This window comes from Lissotriton helveticus, chromosome 5_1 (genome assembly GCF_964261635.1).
Source record: "Lissotriton helveticus chromosome 5_1, aLisHel1.1, whole genome shotgun sequence".
Lineage (NCBI taxonomy): Eukaryota > Metazoa > Chordata > Amphibia > Caudata > Salamandridae > Lissotriton > Lissotriton helveticus.
Window position 1 is genome coordinate 1298304776 of NC_136065.1, and position 19836 is coordinate 1298324611.

Below are 19836 nucleotides of genomic sequence, written 5' to 3' on the forward strand. Positions count from 1 at the left end.
AGCAGCGAGGCTAGCTCTACCTGGAGCATTATAGGAAGCAGCGGTGTCCCAGGGCAAACGCTGTCTCTCTAAGCTCTAGTTCTGGATCAGTAAGCAGACGCCCTCCTTACATTTGACTACCACGAGTTAGGGGTGTGATTTCCCCTCTAGTAACCCCCATTTTTTCACGCTCCTTTTTTTTTTACAATGGTTCACCCACTTTTAACCTCCTATCAAAAATGCTCAGTGTCTGCTGCGTCACCATCGCACCTCTTGCACTCCCAATGTTTTAATTTCTTGTTTGTTCTGATGAAAACTGCAACTCTAAAGATTCCACCAACACACCTCAATATCCACTTATTAGTTCTTTGTCATTTGCACCTGCTTGGCTAGATTGTTTTGCAGAACTTCATCTTGTCCTTCATAGCTAGACTAATCCCCTCCAGGGCCATCTGCCTAGAACGTACACACACACTGCTCCTTCTTTTGTTAAATACGGTAGCCCTTTTGAAATCTAAGTCATCCAAGTAAATACACGTTTGTTTTCACAACGTCGTTGAATAGTGGTCTGCTATTTAAAAGCGCACACCTGTGTTTTTTCGTCCGACTTTTTAGCTTAGCAACCGTCATGTGTCGATTGTTTTCCTTGCGATTTCTTTCCTTTTTACATTTTTTCTGCATTAAAGTTAATTATGATTTTTCCAGGAGATCCTTGAAGTTTTGCAAATGTACATTTTATATCTGTGCTAAGGTTTTACCACCTCCTACTGTTCTATCTTCAGTATCACAGCTTGCTTTGCTGTAACTCAAGCTTCTTTCACGTGGGATTTCATCTGCACCACCACATTATATATTAAACGTATTGTACAGGCGAATACATGTACTATTGTTTTATATTTCCAATTATCACTCATTCCGATAATAACCAGAAATAGATTCTGGGGCAGATTCATGAGGCCCTTGCGCCTCTTTGTGCCGCAATTGCGTCACTTTATTTGACGCAACGGCGGCGCAAACAATGCGCCCTATTTACAACGTGACGCATCTAGGAGATGCGTCACGTTGTAAAGCCGTGCGCCATAAGTAGGCGTTCCTGCGCAGGGGGGGGGGGGGGCGTTCCTGCGCAGGAACGCCTCCTGAAAGTGGCTGAGTGAAATCTATGAGACGCCAATGCTGCGTCAAAACCCTGCGCCTGCCTGAAACAGGCGTAGGTCTTGACGCAGCATTGTGAAGATGGGGCACCCCCGAGCCTTGCTGGAGCTGCGTCGCGCTTGCGACGCAACTCCAGCAATGCGCCACCTTTACGGCACAGATGCGTCATGCATCTGTGCCGTTTTTGCCCCATGGTGCGCCGCATTGTAAATGCGGCGCATCATGGGTGGCGGAGCTGTGGCGCACTGTGGCGCACATTAACTGGCGCATCCCTGGGGATGCGCCAGTTAACATAAATCTGCCCCTCTATGTACAGCAAAATCTAATCTCACCTCTGTTTAGATGTTTATGACTTTAAAAAAACGAAGTATTTTAGACATGATAATGGTTAGTCGGTTTTATATATTTCTTTAGACATTTGTAGACTGCATCTTTATTTTCTTGGGATAATCGCAACGCACCTCATTTGACATGTACATTGAAGTAGAATTAAATTAAGGAATTCTCTGACTTTTCATTTGCATTGTTTTTATTTTACAATACTTCTTTATGTTAATTGTACTTATAGAGCGCAGCGTCTCCCTCCCAGATGAGCATCTCGGCGCTTATGCTACAGTCTCGGAGACAGGCAACAGATCGTTTTTTAAATGCACAGGTTTTCAACATTTTCTCAAACATTACAAGATTCGGGCAGGAACGAATTCTATTTCATGTTCCAATGATGAGGTGCTAGGTAGGAAAATGAACGATAGTCCGGGCAACTTGTTGTGATGCTTGGACCATCGTTTTCCTAGAAATAATGGGAAACCACAGGAACACTCTCCTGAGCAGCTGTAGGATACCAAAATAGGAGCCATTGATACAGTTCACTTGCTCCCTCATAGAGAGCGTGTCATCCACTAAGAATCCAGGATACCACTTTATTGTGACAAGGGGCACTGCCAATCTTTTCTGGCCACCAATCCTCTGATCACCATTAGCTGTGAGCAGTACTGATTCAACCAGGAAGCCACATTCCTCATACAGTTAATAAAACTAGCTTTAGTGGCTTCTAGATCCTCTCCTATCAGAATTACCAATTGAATATTGCCCGTATAGGACATGATTTCAAACATGCAGAATCTCACAATCTCAGCTAACAGGGCCACATATATATATCAACAAGTTTGGGGCTCAGGGAAGACCCTTGAGGAACCTCCCCACCGTTGTTTGAAACTATCCTAGATTTTAAGCGATATCTAGAAACAAACTGTGTTCTATCTTCCAGGAAGTCCATGAACCAAGCTAATGGCTCTGCATGCACTCACATATAGTATAGTCTGTGGAAGAGGATAGGGTGGGAGGCAGCAATAGGTCTAATAATACCAGCGTCGCTGGACTGCTTTCATCCAACATGATCCTAATAGAATTAGTGACCGCCATAAGTGCTCTTTGTACTGTGCTCTGCTTTGGAATCCTGACTGCGAATGGTCCAGTATGTGGTTGTCCTCTAGATAATGAGAAATTTGCTTCTCTAAAGCCTTGCCACCAAAAGGAAGGAGCAAAATAGGCCGATAATTCGCAGAGTTGGTCGGGTCTGCATTAGATTTTTTTATAATAGGAAAAACAATGGATTGCCTTGAAGCGGAATGAGCAGCTGAAAAGATGGTAAAGAAAATTTTGTGCATATTTCACGCCATATTCGAGCTATATCTCTTATCACCTTAAATCTTACCCTCTTGAAGTAGTTGATGTCCATCAACCTATTTATTTATTTATTTACGGGTTTATACCGCGCTAGGATCACCTCCCGAAGGAGTATCTCCGCGCCTTTGAAAACCTTTCAACTTGTGGCAGTAGGTACACAGGTATCACTATTTGGGAAATAGGAAGGTTTTTAACTGTTTTCTGAACGGGAGATATTCCTGGCAGAGTCTCAGAGAGAGAGGGAGGCTGTTCCACAGCCTTGGTCCGGCTATGGATAGCGCCCTTCCACCTTGCCTGGTCTTTCTAGCTCTTGGAACCTGTAGTAAAGCTTGGTCACTGGATCTCAGGGACCGTACAGGTTTATAGAGGGAGAATCTGCTGTTTAGATACTCAGGACCTCTATTCTGAAGGCTTTTATGTATAGTACATCCAATCTTGTACTTCACCCTTTGTTTAATGGGTAGCCAATGTAAGATGTGCAAGAGAGGCTTCGATGGTGTGCGGGGGGGCTGATTTAGTACAAGACGGGCCGCGGTGTTCTGGACTACTTGCAATCTTGCAATAACTCCCTCGTTTGCTGATAGGAGCATCCCTATGCAACCTATGCAAAGAAAATCTAAAGCCTGAGTCTAGTTCTAATTGTTACCTGAATGTAATCGGCCCAACTTTACTTTCAATCAATAAACTTCAAATGCGGCCAGTGAATGATGCCCAGAAGAACAATTTAAAATCCGGTAATTTAAATCCACCCTGCATATAGGGTAACTTCAAGAAACGGATAGCACACCTAGACCTCCTATAGCCCCATATAAAACTACTCACTGTCCTTTCCGGACGTTTAAAAAAAGAATCAGGAACTCGTAGCTGTATTGAACAAAATAGATAGAGAAAAGTGGGTAATACGTTCATTTTAACAATATTACATCTACCTAGGATACCCAAAGGAAGCTTATGCCATTGTCCCAGTTTTGCTATGACCATTTTCAACAGGGGTTCATAATTAAGTGCAATTATGTTCTCCACATGACTACACAAACGTATGCTGAGATATAAAGAAGTCTCTACCAGGCCTATAGTAAAAGTAGGTAATTGAAAAATTAAAATAACCTGCGTCTTAGAGATATTTAACTTATAACTGGAAAAGGCACCAAATTGTTCAGCCTCCTTGGATATAACATTAACAGCGTCCCTTAGATTGCAGGCAAAAACTGCTACATCGTCAGCATAAGCCATTATTTTAAGACCAATACCATTTAACCGAACACGCTGTATACCTTTGTTCAAATTAAGGTGTCTTAAATAAGGTTCAATATAGGGGGCAAACAACAAAGGAGAAAGTGGACACCTCTGATTTCTGCCCCTACCAATTAAAAAAGGAAAAGAGGAGTAGCCGCCCATTAGCACCTTAGCGAACGGGTTCTTATAGAGCGTCTGCACTAGTGTTATAACACAGCTACCTACCCCACTCATATCGATAATCAGCCAGAGTGCTTCCCAAGTAACCCGGTCGAAGGCCTTCTCTTCATCCAGCATAATCATACTTATGTTGTCCTTAGTTTTACCAGCCACGTCAAACGCCGCGATTGCAGTATTGATATCTGCTGTAGTATCTCTACCAGGGTTGAAACCATATTGCTGTTCTGAAACCAAATTAGGAATGGCTGGAGCATGACGCAGAGCTAAAATTTTAGAAAAGACTTTGGCGTTTGCATTTATCAGGAAGATTGGTCGATAAGAACTCCGTTCCTCAGATGGTTTACCTGTTTTGAGAAAAACCACACTATTTGTCAGTCCCCATGATACCGGGGTAGTGTCTCCATTACTAATAGCAGTTACCAAATAAAAAGGTGTTGGTGCAAGAATATATAAAATTACTTTATAGAATTCCAAAGGTATTGAATCTTCCCCGGCTGCCTTCCCTGAAGGTAAAGCGCCTATAGCTACCTCGACCTCCCTTAGGCTAGTCTTTTCCTCTAGAACAAGTAGCTGCTGGGGTCAAGTCAGGACATACCACTTTCCTGTAAGTACTTGCCTGCAGCCTGGTGATTATTACTATCAGGCCTATAATGCACCCTTTGATGAATGCATATGATTATATTGGCAACTATGCGAGAAATATGATAAAAGGAAGACCATAGCACTCAATAAGTAATCACAGAAAACATGTAAGGTCCAAACAGATTGGAAAGGATTCCAGCCAATACAGAGACTCATCAAGGTCCCCATCTTGGCATATATCACAGTTAGACTACTTAGTCTCCTTCCTATTGTACCCAATGCGGTGAAGCCGTTTTCTGACTTATATGAGAAGATTTGTCGTCCGCTATAGATTACGCACCTTTTGCCTTGTTTATACTGTTCTTTGCTGTGTACATCTTTTAGCATCACAAGCAGCCTATGTCCATCCATTGAAGTGCTGCTCTCTGATATAGAACAAACACCTGTTGCAACTTGGTTACTTTTTGAGTGCTATGTTTTTTCTTTTTTTCATGTTGACACATTGGATCTCTAGGTCCAACGTGAACTCACACTTTTGGTAGTAGGGTGTGGGATAACCTTAAAAGCACCATCCTACTTTTCCTGTGCTTTCCATTTATTACTGTATACCCACTACAATGTGTACATTAGAACAAGGTGCGATTTCTAGTCCATTACAACCCTCTTTATTATATGTATGCTGGAAACGTGTTATCCTTGGGGGGAATACTACCACATTTTCTCTTTTTTACGGATTTTAATTTTGCGGATTGGAAACATTATTAAATCTGATTGGTCTACTATCTTAATGCAATTTTAGAAACGAAATCTATGGCTTGTGGTCAGTAGGGGGAGGGCAACACACTTTCATGTAATAACTTTGTTGAATTAGAAATAGGGTTGTAGTAGCTGATGTGGGTGACATCAGTGCTGAGGGCGGGAGTGGATGGAATAAGATGCACCCCCTATTTCTTTTTCTTTGTCTTCTAAGTATCCCTAATTTCTTAATGTAACCAGGCCAAGGAATTATCCCTAGGAAAATATTCAGAAGTTTCTTGGCGCTCAACAGGCTGGTGTACACTTTATGTTGCCAAAATGTTTAATTTGAGAGCTTTCTTTTTAATAGAGGTTGAATCTCAAATGGTCCATGTTAAACAGTAAAATGTTTATTGTCACTTACTGTATCTCAGTTATCAAGTACTGAAACTAAGATGTGACATTGGAGGACCCTATGTAAAGACTCTGAAACCACAGAACTTCACTACTGCCTCGAGAGGTAGGTGTGCCCCTTTTATAGCCAGCCTCCCCACCCTTCAAACCATTACATTTGGGGTTTAAAATTAAATGAATATCTTTACCTTTGTCCATATGGTTATGAAAAACTCCAGCCAACTAAATATAAAGTTAAAACCTAGCATTTCCAAAGTCTGAGTTATCACGTGAAATGAAAGTCTGTCCCAAAAGTAAGTGAGACACAATCTATCTACTAAAAAACAAACTTGCTTAAAAAACAGAACTGCAAGGGGGTGTGACTTGGCACCAGCCGTGATGGCAGCTTAATCTCCGAGCTCCATCAGGGCCTGCAACGTAGCCCGTGATACGTGATATCCGCTCTATCTTCTGCAGCCCACGGAGGAAAAGTACTAGTGCTGTGCCCTTGGAGGTGCCCCGGAGCGAGGGAGCTGCAGTTTTGGCCTGGCGACACAGGTTAGCCGCTACAGCGAGGCGAGGCCCGGCCCACCGGCGAAGCGGACTCTCCGAAGCTCAGGGGGTGGAGTCGCGTGAAGCGCCGGCCCGCATTGGGAACCAGCGGCTGGGGCTCTCTGTTACCCGAGATCCTTCGCACATGGCCTCTACCAGACGCAGACCCAGCGATACTTCTCAGCGTGGCGAGGGTGCGCCTGGTGCGCTCCCCAAGAAGAGAGATTAGTGCGGAGGACTCCAGCCGGAGCCCTCCCTCCCCCCCCGAAAATGTGAAGTCGGGAGATCCGGTCTGCACCTGCTGTTTGGAGGTGAGGGGGTGGAGGATTATACTGTTGTGGGAGACCGAGGTACCGGCTGACGCTGTGGTCCCTGCCTGTCTCCACGGAGCCATCGAGGTTGGTGCGCACGGGGCGACCACCCTAATGGATGGATGCTGACGGACACGCCCGCGTTGGGTGGTTCTGGTCCCTTGGTCGGTAGTCCCAGGGGACTGATGTGAGCGAGTGCCAGAGAGCAACCAAGAGCACATAAGACAGCAAGCTCAGTCCTGCTGTGAAGGACCGGAGAAGGGCACACGCACATCCCAGCACCCCCTCCTCACTGTACGCGCATTGACGCGGTCGACACGTCCGGTGGGTTTGAAAATAGCGTAATTGGAGATTGCCTGCGCCACAGTCGAGTACCAATGTGTTGTCCCGCAGTGAGTGGGTGCTGGATGGTGCTTCTTCGGGGACTCAGGAAGAGGTCAGCACCATCATCCCAACACTGCAGGCTACCTATATCCTGAGGCAGGTAGAGGGACAGGGGGTGCCCTGCGGAGGCCGGGTGCTGTAGTGACCGGTCCATCGATCCCTGCCAGAGACATTCCTCGCCATGACGAAACCGAAGGGGGCCACAGCCGCTATACAGGCTAACAAAAGTATGCGGTTCAACAACAACTATACTCTGAAGAGGGAGCACAGGGTGAAGACTCGCTCGGAGAAGAACCGCCCCTTAGCTCAATCATGGCGGTTATACAGACGGTGGGGACAAACCTGGAAACCAAAATCGACAAGGTCCAAATCAAGATGAATCTCATGAGGGCAGATATGCGAAAAACATCCAAACGAGTCACAGCGACGGAGGAACACATAGGGGAGCTAACGCGCAAACCAGAGGAGCGGGTGCAAAGCTGGTACACCAACACAAGGCAATGGCGTTGCAGCTGGACGATCAAGAAGGGAGGGCACGCAGAAACAACATTCCAGTGGTGGGTGTGCCTGGAGGGGTGGAGGGCCCCAGTGTTGAATCTCTTTCTTGAAGACCTCTTCCTACATTACCTCAAGCCCAAGAGACTGTCGCAATTTCTTTCCGTGGAGAGGGCACACAGAGCCCCGATCCCCAAAGCAAAACCTGGGGCCCCTCCTCGAACCACTATTGAGCATATTCTGAACTTCCGGGACCGCAACACAATTTTGCAAGCGGCCAGAGTCAAACGTGCTCTCCCCTATGAGAACGGGATGATTTGATTCTTCCCAGACTTCCCCTTGAAAGTACAGCAAGAGAGACGTTCCTTCGAAGGGGTGAAACAAGCCCTCAGAGACAAGGGACTTAAATGTTTGATGTTTTATCCTGCCAAGCTTAAGGTTGGGGAGAGTGAAAAGTCCTGGTTCTTCACGACACCGGAGGAGGCTCGCTCAACAATGGCTGGATTAGGGCCCTTCCAGGGTTAATCGCCGGAGAGATGAAGCAGGCTGGAGGGACGACGGTCATCGTTCCTTGAAATCCTCGAACCAATGTGAAGAGAGGGTGCGGTCCGTGTCTAGATCCAGACGTTCCCGATCTTCAAGCCCCGCCAGTGATGCAGCTCGTGCTGGAAAGTGAAAGACTTGAGATACTTTGCTGCTCTATTTTCCTGTCATAATTCAAGGTATAGGTTTTCCTTGTCTGTCATAATCTGATACCTTCTTATGCTTACTCCAATGGATTGGGCTAGGGCCTGGTGGACTATGGACTTCCTCTTTTAAAAACACCCTCACCTGTAGTAGGGCAGAGTTGCGGGCTCAGAGGGAGGATGCTGCTGGGTGGTGTTGCCATGCAACCCTTTATTTGACATTCAATTATCGGGATGACAGGCACTCTGCTATGGGTTGGTAGTTTTAGACCTACAAGGCAGGGTTGCAGGGTGGGGGTACTGTTATGTTTTTTTGTGCTGTTGTTTTATCTTTTGGGTTGTTAATGCTTCAGGACAATTGTTGCGCTCTAGAAGGGATGAGACCTGTGATTTTATGTTGACTCTGACTATCCGTAAGAGAGGGGGATCGGCACCGGTGGGAGGGAGGGCCCATATAGCATACCCTGCATGGCGACACAATGTATGAGGAACTTAACAATTCTCTCTTGGAACGTAAACGGCCTGGGGGATAAGTTCAAATGCACCATGGTGCTCCAGTATTTACATCGACACTTCCCGGATTTGGTTCTCCTTCAGGTGACCCACCTCAATGGCACCCATTATTTGGCGCTGAATCGCTATGGGTACACACTTAGGGCACATGCCAGATTTATGACTGGCTCCAGGGGCACAGCTATACTTACTAAAAATTCACTCCCCCTCATCGTCAAACAGACGTGGCACAACCATATGGGTCGCTATGTAGCCCTCTCGGGGACGTGGAAGGGACAGGCGCTAAATGTTTGCTCTGTCCATATTCCTCCGAGGTTACATAACACTACATTTCCTGATCTTAGTGGCTGCTCCTTGACTTACCACAGGGGACCTTGATCCTTGGGGGGGACATGAATGATACTATGTCTTTGGATGTGGACAGGGAGTCACATTCATCCAGGGCTAGGGACTCACGGTCTCTGTCTATGTTTGTACATGCACTGGGCCTGGCAGACCTCTGGAAGAGTCATAATTCTGACCTGAGACAATACGCACATATATCTGCGGCTCTCTGGAGCAGCTCGCGAATAGACTACATTTTCACACATTCAATATTGGTGGGACTCTTCAGGGGAGGATGCCACAGGGCGCGCGGTATCTCTGACCACTCGCTGGTGGGGGTTCAGATGTGCGGGCCATAGCAAGAGCACTCACTCCGGCCAAGGCTAGACCCCACCCTATTTAGGGATCAGGACTTTAGGGAACAGTTTGGGGAGCGCACGGACCGATATGTTGGCTCGGTACAGTCAGATTGCATACTTTGGGAGGCATACAAAGTAGTGGCTAGGAACTTTGTTAAGGCGGCCAGTGATGTTAGATGCAAAGAAAAGTAAGCGCAATGTGATCCCCCTGAGCAGGAGATCCTAACTCTTGAACGAACGCTAGATTTGGGTCCAGCGAACACTGCCAAACGCACACATCAACTCAAACTCAAACAGAAAGAGCTTAGGGACATGGAGGAAATCGCTGCTCACGTGCACGTGCTGGCAATACAGAGGAAGGTTTATGATCTGGGGGACAAGGCCAACAAACTTATCCCGTGGCTTAAACGATGGGATAGGAGCCAAAACTGGGTCTCCAAAATCAGAACTGGGAAGGGCGTGCGCGGGGGTACCTGAGCCGAATTGGCGGAGGTCTTTGCAGATTATTATAAAACTGTCTATCGCTCGCAGACCATGCGGAAGGAGGGAGAATCCTCAGAATTTTTGTAAGATTAGCACATGCGGGCAATTGGGGACGACGATAGAGCAATGATATACTCCAACATGACGGTAGAGGAAGTCAAAAATGCCATGCGAGATCTGCAATCCGGTAAGGCACCAGGCCCCAATGGGTTCCAGACCGAAATGTTTAAATGTGTAGCAAGCAAACTTCCCCGCACATGCTTGATATGTTCCATGGAGCGAGAGATGGTGTGCTCCCGAAATATTTACGTATTGCGACTATAGTGGTCTTTCTTAACAAATGGAAGCCCCACGATCTCTGCAGTTCCTACAGGCCCATCTCCCTTTTGAACTTTGAGGCCAAAGTTTTAGCTAACGTCTTACCTACCCATCTAATCTTGGTCATTCAATCCCTAATACATCCATATTAATCCAGATTCATGCCACACAGGAGCAATCTGCGCAACCTTTATGGAGTGATGCAGATGACTCAGAAACACACAGACGCACCGGCCGCGCTTCTGTCACTCGACGCGAAGATGGCGTTCAACAGTATTGAATGGGCATGCCTATTCGCTGTCCTGGAGAAGATTGGTTTCAGCCCTAATATTCAACAATGGATACAGCTCTTGCATACCGACCCGATGGCGCGAGTTAGTGTCAATGGCAATATTTCTAGATCCTTCGAATATACCGGGTCACCCGGTAGGGATGTCCTCTATCGCCGAGGCTGTTTGCCGTTGGCGCTGGAACCATTGGCTGTTTGGATACGGGGGGACCCAGCAGTGAGAGGTATAGATCTAGGGGGTAGTTGGGAAGAACGTATATCTTTATACGCAGACGATATTCTGCTGTATGCCCACAACCCAAGACAAACGTTCCATCGTCTCATCCTTATAATACAGTCCTTTGCGTTAAATGGGATAAATCCCAGGTGTTCTCATTGGCGAGAGTGCTACCGCCCTTAAGGTCGGCATGTCCGTAGTTGGTACCTAGGGAAACGTTTAAGTACTTGTGTATCTGATCACCAAGAATGAGGATGACTTTATGTGGCTCAATGTTCAGGCACAATTGGTACGATTGAGGGAGGACATTGAGCATTGAAGACAGTTCCCCGTCTCCTTGATGGGTAGGGCGGTCCTTTTTAAAATGATAGCCCTCCCACGTCTATTATACATAGTCCAGAATACCCCATACCAGATCCCGGAGATGTTTTTTCGATCCATTGAGTCCGAGCAGTGACGATTGCTATGGGGGGGAGATAACCCCAGAATTGCACTGAAGAAACTCCTGAAAGGTGTGTATGAAGGGGGCCCTGCTGTTCACGACTTTAGGAAATACTACTGGGCATATTAGCTCATCAACATCAATGGGTGGGCCTTTTCCTCATTAGAGAAACCGACGTATAGGGTAGATCGTTTGGCTTTCGGCAACAAAAGTTACCTAACAGAACTATATCAGAGAGGAAGAGGTAATTAGCTCCTCCCGGTAAATACCCGAATGGTTACAGACGTCTGGCATAGATCAACCAAAATGAACGGGTGGGCAAATAAACTTACAGCACAAACTCCTATCCGGGAGGGTGGCCAATTGGGAGAGTTGACGCGGCTAATGGGCTTCCGGAAATGGAGCCTTATAGGGATTGACCACTTGGGGGATGTCTGGAAGAAATGGAAAATGTTGGACTTTGACACACTGCAGAGGCAGTTCCAAATGGGGAGGGGGCAGTATCTATGATACTGACAGATGCACCATGCTCTTCATTGTCATTTGCAAGAGGGGTGCCCGTTACCAGAATATTTGCCACTCGAGGACCGCCTGCTCCTGGATTCCAATGATCGATAAGGCCATCTCTCTGACTTATCGGAAATTGATTAACAACTACCCAGACTGTTTGGGCCCACTGAGGGAGGCGGGGTGTCGGATGTGAGCCTCTTAGAGGATGATGATTGAGCTGAAGCACTACAGACACCCCGGGAAATAGCTATAAGAGCACGGTTCTGACTGATTCAGCTCGGTTTTCTCCATAGATCCTATACTTCCCGAATAGCTTATGTTCGAAAGGGCACCTGTGAGACTGATGAATGTGTACGGGGGTGTGGTGAGGCAGGGTCCGTCTTCCACATACTTTGGTCATGCCCCAGGGTTAAAACGTACTGGAAAAGTATAACCTGAGTGATGGCACAGTTGGTGGGTGAGAGTGTCCCGCTTTACCCAAGGTGGCTCATCCTGGGAGTGACCGGAGAAACGACGTGGCCGCAATGGGCCAAGACTTGGCTGGTCCTTGCAGGCTGGTGGCCAAGAGAAACATTGCCCGAGCATGGGGAGCAGGGGCAGCCCCCACACTTACAGCCTGGAAGAAAGACCTGGACTGGTGCTATGGGGTGGAGCAGGTTATATATCAAGGCGGTGCTGCCCACGTAAAAGTGAAAAGATATGGAGTGCCTGGGCCGAGTATAGAGACCTTTGATAAAGGCCCTCAGAAATGTTATGTGCTGATGTGGGAGAAATGATGCTATGGTTTACGTCGAGAGAATGTGGGTATTTAATATCAGGTACTGCCGACGGGGTACAGTTTAAGAACTGTGAAATTTGTCTCAGATGTCTCTCCTAACATGTCACTTTTGTATGGGTATTGAACTGAAGCTTGTTTATGTTTAATAAAAATACTTTAAAAAAAAAAACAGAACTGCTGCATCAGAAGGAAAGAGATCACCCTGATGAAGGCCAAGTGTATTAGCAACATCTGGGCAAATGTGCAGGCTGGATGAGCCACATAACTCAGTTATTATGACTACCTCTCCGACCCTGCTCCAAAGGAGAGGAGCAAGATATGGTTATATATCACTCATGTATAGGTCATAAAAGCTTTGTCACATCATGGTGTTTAACATGTACTTACATTCAAGACTAGCTACCCATTCTGGCTGTAACATTTGCATTCAGATACCATTTTCTCTTTGACTCATACACATATATTTCTCTTTCTATATTCCAATTTTCAGCTTTGAGCTTTAAAAAATACCAGTTGAAATTATTTTTACCCACTGTACCAGTGTATGAAACTCCCGTGGTTCAGGCACTTTGGGAGGTGCAGTGGATGCCAGAATACACTTTGGCAGACTGACCAGTACCACGCCCATGAGCTCAGAACATTGAAAGTGCGAGGGCTGCGCTCTGCCAGACTAGTCATAAAAAAGTCTCAGGGACTTGAGTGCATTTATAAAAGATGGGCAGAGAATATACTGCAGGCCACTATTAGCCCTGTTAAAAAATGCTAGATGTGATCTTTTTGTTCGCATTCCTTGTACTCACCTGCACTATCGTAATCAACGTTCAATTTATATGCTCTAGATTGGTGTATAAGAAAGATTTATAAATATTTTACTGCTGTATTCCTTAACTTCTTAGAACCCAAAAGTGGATGGTTCCACATAAATAGCATTGCAAGAGTTTCTGGCAGGCCTGGAGCAGTCTGATTGTCTACTGATGCCCTATGACTTAGCCCACAAAGTGTCAGTGAGAGCTCTGACTGTTTCCCCTGGTCTTGGTCTGTGGGACCACTAGCTAGTTACACGGGTCCAAAGGGTATGGAGTTCTAACTGGTAGGGCCAAATTGCTTTGGCTCAAAATTCTCTATCAGCAAATGATACCCATTGAGGATTTACAGACACAGTCACATAAAGCTGGAGATGTCAAAAGTAAGTCATTACCTAAGTCCTTTACACATTTCCATGTTATTTACAGATCAATTACAAGTTGAAATGGCTCCTTACCTGCGTGTCATAAACTTTTTTAGAGTCTTCAGATATCTTTTGCTCCCTGAAAATAGAAACAGAATGTCATTGTTCCTTAGCTGCTCAAATACAAAACGTACCGATCTATGCATTTCCTGTATATAATTTGATACTTGTTTTCTACAGCCAAAGAACTTTCAAACATAAATGATTAGCCACTTTTGTAACAAATCCATTTACAACATATTTGTACTAAAGAAACCCTAGATCTAGGTCTAACTAAAATGTTTTACAAGTTCAGAATTACAATCGTGGAATCAAAAAAGGAAAGGACAAAAAGAAAAGACAAGAAATACTGAGCTATCCTAGTTCACTTTATGTAATGTATGCTGCATCTTTTCGTGAAACATGTATCCACTAAATTATCAAATTCATTTAGTGTAACACCTTAACAATTCAATATGGTAATATAATGCAATGGTGCATATTAAAGACAAGATATGGGGAATTCAATACCAAGCATTTGAACACAATATTGAAAGGCTTAAATAGGGTGCTGTACGAGCCTGCTGGGATGACTGGTCTGTGGGAATGCCAGTCAGGACATATTATTCAAATACAAAGGGCCTGATTAGGGTGGCAGGCGGAGTTAAGTCCGCGCGCCACCCTATTGGGATATAGGACTGGCTGACATGCTGTTGGCGGTCCCGTCAACCAAATTTCAATGTGACTGCCTCCAAGGCGGTTGAGGCAGTTGCCCTGTCCATCTTTTGTATTGCGGCGGCTGCTGCGTGCACCAGCACCCGCTGCGATACGAAAAATGGACAGGAAACATATCGCTGCACTATGTGGCAGGCACCATGCGGTGCGTGCTACATGGTGCAGGGATGGTGCCCCTCAACACCCAAAGTCAAGGGCCAGAGCGGAAAGTCCCTTTCCACCAGCCTTTTCATGGCAGGTTAACCACCATGAGAAGGCCAGTAGAAAGGGACATTGGAATCCTTACGGTGGTGCCTGGCAAGCACCGCCAGCATGGTAGGGACTACAAGCCCCTCCACCGCACCGGCGGGCTCAGGGAGCTCATTGGATGCGCGGTGGTAGGGCTTTCTGACCTCCATCATCCCGCCCGCCATTGTAATATGGCGGGTGGGACACATGTCTCAGATGCCAGGGAGACCGCCATGTACAGCCTGTCAGTGGCGGTCTTCCCGCCATCATAATCAGCCCCAAAGCCGTAAAGCATCCTCTTTTCGATTATTGGGCATGCAAATCAAGATAAGATGAATACAGTTGTTTTTAATTTGGAACAACTGATACCTCAACCTGTACATTCACCTTTGAGAGCAGCCTGACTGTCACAAAGAAAACTGATAATGCCTGATTATGAAATTGTTTTAAAGCACGTTAAAATTCTTACAAACATTATAAAGGAATAAGTAAGAACTTACAATCTTCAAGCAATTCCACTGTAACAGGCCTGGAATTTTAAGAAGGTCTTCCAATAACTCATTATCAACATACATGTGCATATGAAATGAAAAATGCATTTATTAAGCACATGGCTACCTGGAGGCATCCCAGCACTGGTAGCGGCGAATAGTAGAGAACCAACCAGACTAGGGGAAAAGCCAGGTCTTTAACAATTTGCGGAAGACAAGATGGTTAGATTCCTTTCCTAGATGAAGAGGAAGAGAGTTCCAGAACTTAGCTGCATTGTGAGAGAACAGACGGCCCCCGCTTCTAGCTTTCCTAATCCTAGGAACAGTGACCAAGTGCAAGTCATCTGAGCAAAGACGCCAGTAAGCCCGATAGGGCTGAATGATGGAGTGGTTAATAGCAGGGCCCTTTCGTGCTAATGACTTGTGAACAATACACATTGCAGTGAAGTTAACCCTCTCCCTGATAGGGAGCCAGTGGAGAAAGTTCAAGGCAGGTTTTGCTGATTGATGTTTCGGAGTATCTAAAAGGATTCTTACTGCCCAATTTTGTATTGTCTGGAGTTTGGAGAAGGTCGCGTTTGGAGCACCCAAGTAAAGGGCATTCCCGTAACCTAGCTGCGACAGGATGAATGCCTGAACCTTGATTTTCCTTGCCTGAAAAGGGAGGAGAGGGAGGACTTTAAGGAGCATCTTCAAGATGCCATAGCACGTGGCCGCTGTGTTACGTGCCTGGGCCTTGCTTTTTAATTGGGTCTTGGGAATCGGAACAGGGCCCAAGGTAGTCGGCCATATTGTCTTAAGATCGAGGGGAGACCGATTCCCCAGAATCATCATCTCAGTTTTTCCCCCGTTTAGTTTCAGGAAGGAGTCATTCATCCACTTGGCTAGTTTTTAGTTTCAAGCAAGGACGAAGGCTGGGAGGGGAGTTATCAGCATGATTAAGCTCCACCACGAGTTGCGTGCTCTCTGCATAGGTCATTATGTGTACTTCAAAAGGTAGCCCCGACTCGGCTAATGAGCTCAAATATATTTTAAACAGAGTGGGACTCAGGGATGACCCCAGAGGAACTCCGCAGCAGAGAAGCACCTGTTTAGAGGCCACATCAGCGTCAAAGACCTGGAAGGATCCATCACTCAGGAAAGATTGTAGCCAGCCAGAGCACCTCCGGTCACCCCCAGTCCTCTGAGTCTATAGACCAAGATATGGTGGTTGACCTTATCGAAGGCTGCGGTGAGGTCCAAGAGAATGACCACAGTGGTGCCTCTGGAGGCCAAGATGTTTTCAGACTCTTCCACGACTGAGAGCAAGGCCGTTTCTGTTCCCTGGCGAGGGCGAAAACCCGTCTGAGATGGGTGAAGGAGTTTGTGAGTCTCTAAGAAGGCAGACAGCACTGAGTTGATATATTTTACTGATCGCGGGGAGAAGTGAGATGGGACGGTAGTTTCCCCGGGCAGTTGGGTCGAGGCTAGGTTTTTTTAAGAAGTGCCTTCACCATCGCTTCCTTCCAGGGAGGAGGGACTGCTCTAGAGGCAAACAAGGCTTTGATCAGCTCTAAAATGATGGGGAGACGGTTCCCGCAGCCTGTCTCTGTATTTTTAGAGGTGCTGGGTCCTTAGGCGACCCGCTTTTCACCTGAGACAGGATGCTATCAAGTTCTGACCTATCTATCAAGGGAATTGTCTCCAAGAGAGGTTCATTACTGTGAGGACTGATGTTCTGTGTATAGCCCTCAGTCGAAGGAAAAGATGTGTAGATAGTTTGAGTTTTATTGAGGAAGAACTCTGATAATTGTTACAGCTTGAGCCTGAGGCAATACAAAAAATCTCGCGCGGAATTAGCCGCTAGCGAAATGTTATCTTCGTAGTAAGCTGCCTGGGTTATTTTAATTTCAGCTTTACATAGTTTGATGGCCTCCTTGTATTTCGACTTCTTGTCGGGAGAGAATTCCTTCCTCCAAGTTCTCTTGAGCTTCTTACAGGTTTTTTTTAGTACCCGAAGTTTTGGGGAAAACCATGCCATTCAACTACTTCCTATTTTCGATCGGATCGGTTTTTTGGGAAGAAGCAGATCTAGGGAGTCTTGTATCCATTTGTTAAAATTTTCATTTTCAACGACAGCGTCAGAGGTAGGCACTGGCTTAGTTTTCTCTAGCTCTGGAATCCATTGACAGTTTGGGCCAGGGACGTGACCTTGTACATATCGGTTTAGTATGAAACATTGTGGAGATAGGGGTCCAAAAGAATGGAATAAGAAAGTGGTCAGGCCACGGTACTGGTATGGATTTCCCTCCCATTAGGTACTCCAAATTGGAGAATATAGGGTCTAATAAGTGCCCTTTCATATGCGTGGGATTGGTAACTTTTTGGTGGAACTGATAAGCGGCAAGGTTCTTTGTGATCACCGATGCTGCCATATGTGATTGATCATCAAAGTGGAGATTGAAATATCCTAGTAAAGTAAAATTGTCCAAGGTACTGGCGGAATTGGCTGCCAGATCAGGCAAAATTGTCACAAAAAAGGCCCAGCGGGCAGGTATATTAAGATACCCGAAAAGGTGAGCGAGGGTAAGAATCCCATGGAAAAGGTAGAGTTCTCGCAGTCTGGTATTGGACTTCCAGATATGCGACAGGTTAGATGGTTTTTATAGATATTAGCAATCCCGCCCCCTTTCCCTGCGGTCCGGTCGAGCCTCTGGATGGAATATCCCTGAGGGAGAGCCTGGACGAGGTCGGGGTAAGATCTAGGATTGAGCCAGGTTTCAGTCAAGGACAGATCCTCTGGCCCTTCTTCTTCCAAAGGATGAAGATTTCTGCTGCATGTTTAGGCAGCGACCTGCAGTTTAGCAGGAACATTTTGTAGGGTTTGGGTTTGGTGAGATTAAGGTGTGGAGCTGGTGACAATTTAAAAGAACAGTGAACGCATTCAGTCAAACTACTATCTGGGTCAATGGAGTGTTGGCTGTTTCCCATTATGGGTCCTTTTAGATGAAGCAGTTCCTCTACTTCATAATGCAGCCATTGTGGAGTGGGAGATGCAGGGATTCTGGCCCCTGACCCCTACTGGATGCGGACGGGCACATACGTGCCTGCCTTGGGCGCAGAAGTGTCTGCCTTTGGCGCACCAGTGGCACGCCTGCTGCGCGTGTCCGCTGCGCATCCGGTCTGGCATTCTACTTAAGAAGGATTCTGCCCCCGGAAGTGAGGGAGCTGGGGGGAGGAGCCAAGTCCCTCCGCAACAATCAGCTGTAAAAGCTGTGGCAGACCAGGGACTGGTGTGTTTAAAGTGCAAGTGCTAGGTGCAACAATAGGTTAAAATACCCTGACAACAAGCAAGCTCAAATAAAATATTATGACTATGTAAGAACTAACAGTTTAAAAATGCTGGCGATTAAAATGGTGGTGATTAGCTAAAGTGCTGGCTCTTCTGGTGTAGCGCGCTGCATAGAAATGGTCCCAAGATCCATATAAACACTGAAACCCATAGGTATCTAATAATGAATTTGACCATCACAAAATATCGGCACAATATATTTAGGGTGGCAAAGAAATCAACAAAAAAGATTCAATAAAAATATCACCTTACTCGCACTTTGAACAAAATCTCAGGATTCTCAAAATGTATAGACAGACTAGCTTAAAAAATGCAACTAGTTCACATCAAGTATAGGTCAAAGCACCCATAAACACAGTAATACAGTAAGGTATAGCAGCAATATTAGGACCAATAGGTAGCAGCAAACACCCTCTATAACCCAAAGGAGGAATCTGCAAAAGAAACTCACCAATGACAATGTCTACTACCTAACCTCTTGTAATAGTCAATCTAATTAACACATTATCATCTGACAAACACTATACTGCCATAGGAGACCATACTGATAAACATAAATGCCAGTGGTCAAATGACAAATATAGCTCTCTAATAACGTGATCACCAAATTCAATTGTTTGATCCCAGTGGATTGACTACAAGATCACTTTCAAAAGTGGAGTAGTAGCTTTTTGCCCCCTGGAATGCAGTGCCTCCTTTCTTGAGGAAGTAGAAAAATCACAAATATTCTTGCAAACCTTAGCCCAGAAAATCTTGATACCAAGGGCAGAGAGAATAGAGAACTAAACAGCTGTGGAATTAGTGAAAACCATATAATCATTAGGATTCAGTGGAAAAGCGGGCAGCTCCAAATCCACCTAACAATATGCTCATTCAAAGATTTAGACAGAATTAAAGCTCCAATTCTAGTTCTTCAGTCTCAACCTTAGTTGACCATTCACTGATGATCCCTCATCTTGACACATAAAGTGCAAACTAGGTGCTCATAATAGCACACAAACTGGGCAGAATGAGTTAAGATAAATCAAGAAAATGAGAGATGTAGATGTTCCATATGTGCTACACCTTAGTCTAGACAAATTCAAATAATGAGTAAATTCATAGAGCCTCATTTATGAGGCCCCTTGCGTAGCCGGAACGTCACTTTTTGTGACATTCCCTGGCGCAGAAGCCTGCGTTATATGTATCAGGCAGCACTAAGCCACTTTTTTTGGGCTTATTGCTGCCTGCTAAATATCAG

The 19836-nt window shown here is 45.7% G+C and overlaps 1 protein-coding gene across 2 annotated transcripts in view; it reads right to left on the bottom strand.

The window, feature by feature from the left end:
* Positions 1-19836, bottom strand: part of RAB44 (RAB44, member RAS oncogene family) — a 387835-nt gene that overhangs the window by 87144 nt on the left and 280855 nt on the right. For both annotated transcript variants that reach the window (XM_078644134.1, XM_078644135.1), the window contains exon 9: positions 13866-13911. In XM_078644134.1, coding sequence (XP_078500260.1) covers positions 13866-13911 — 46 coding nt within the window. The remainder of the gene's footprint in view (positions 1-13865; positions 13912-19836) is intronic.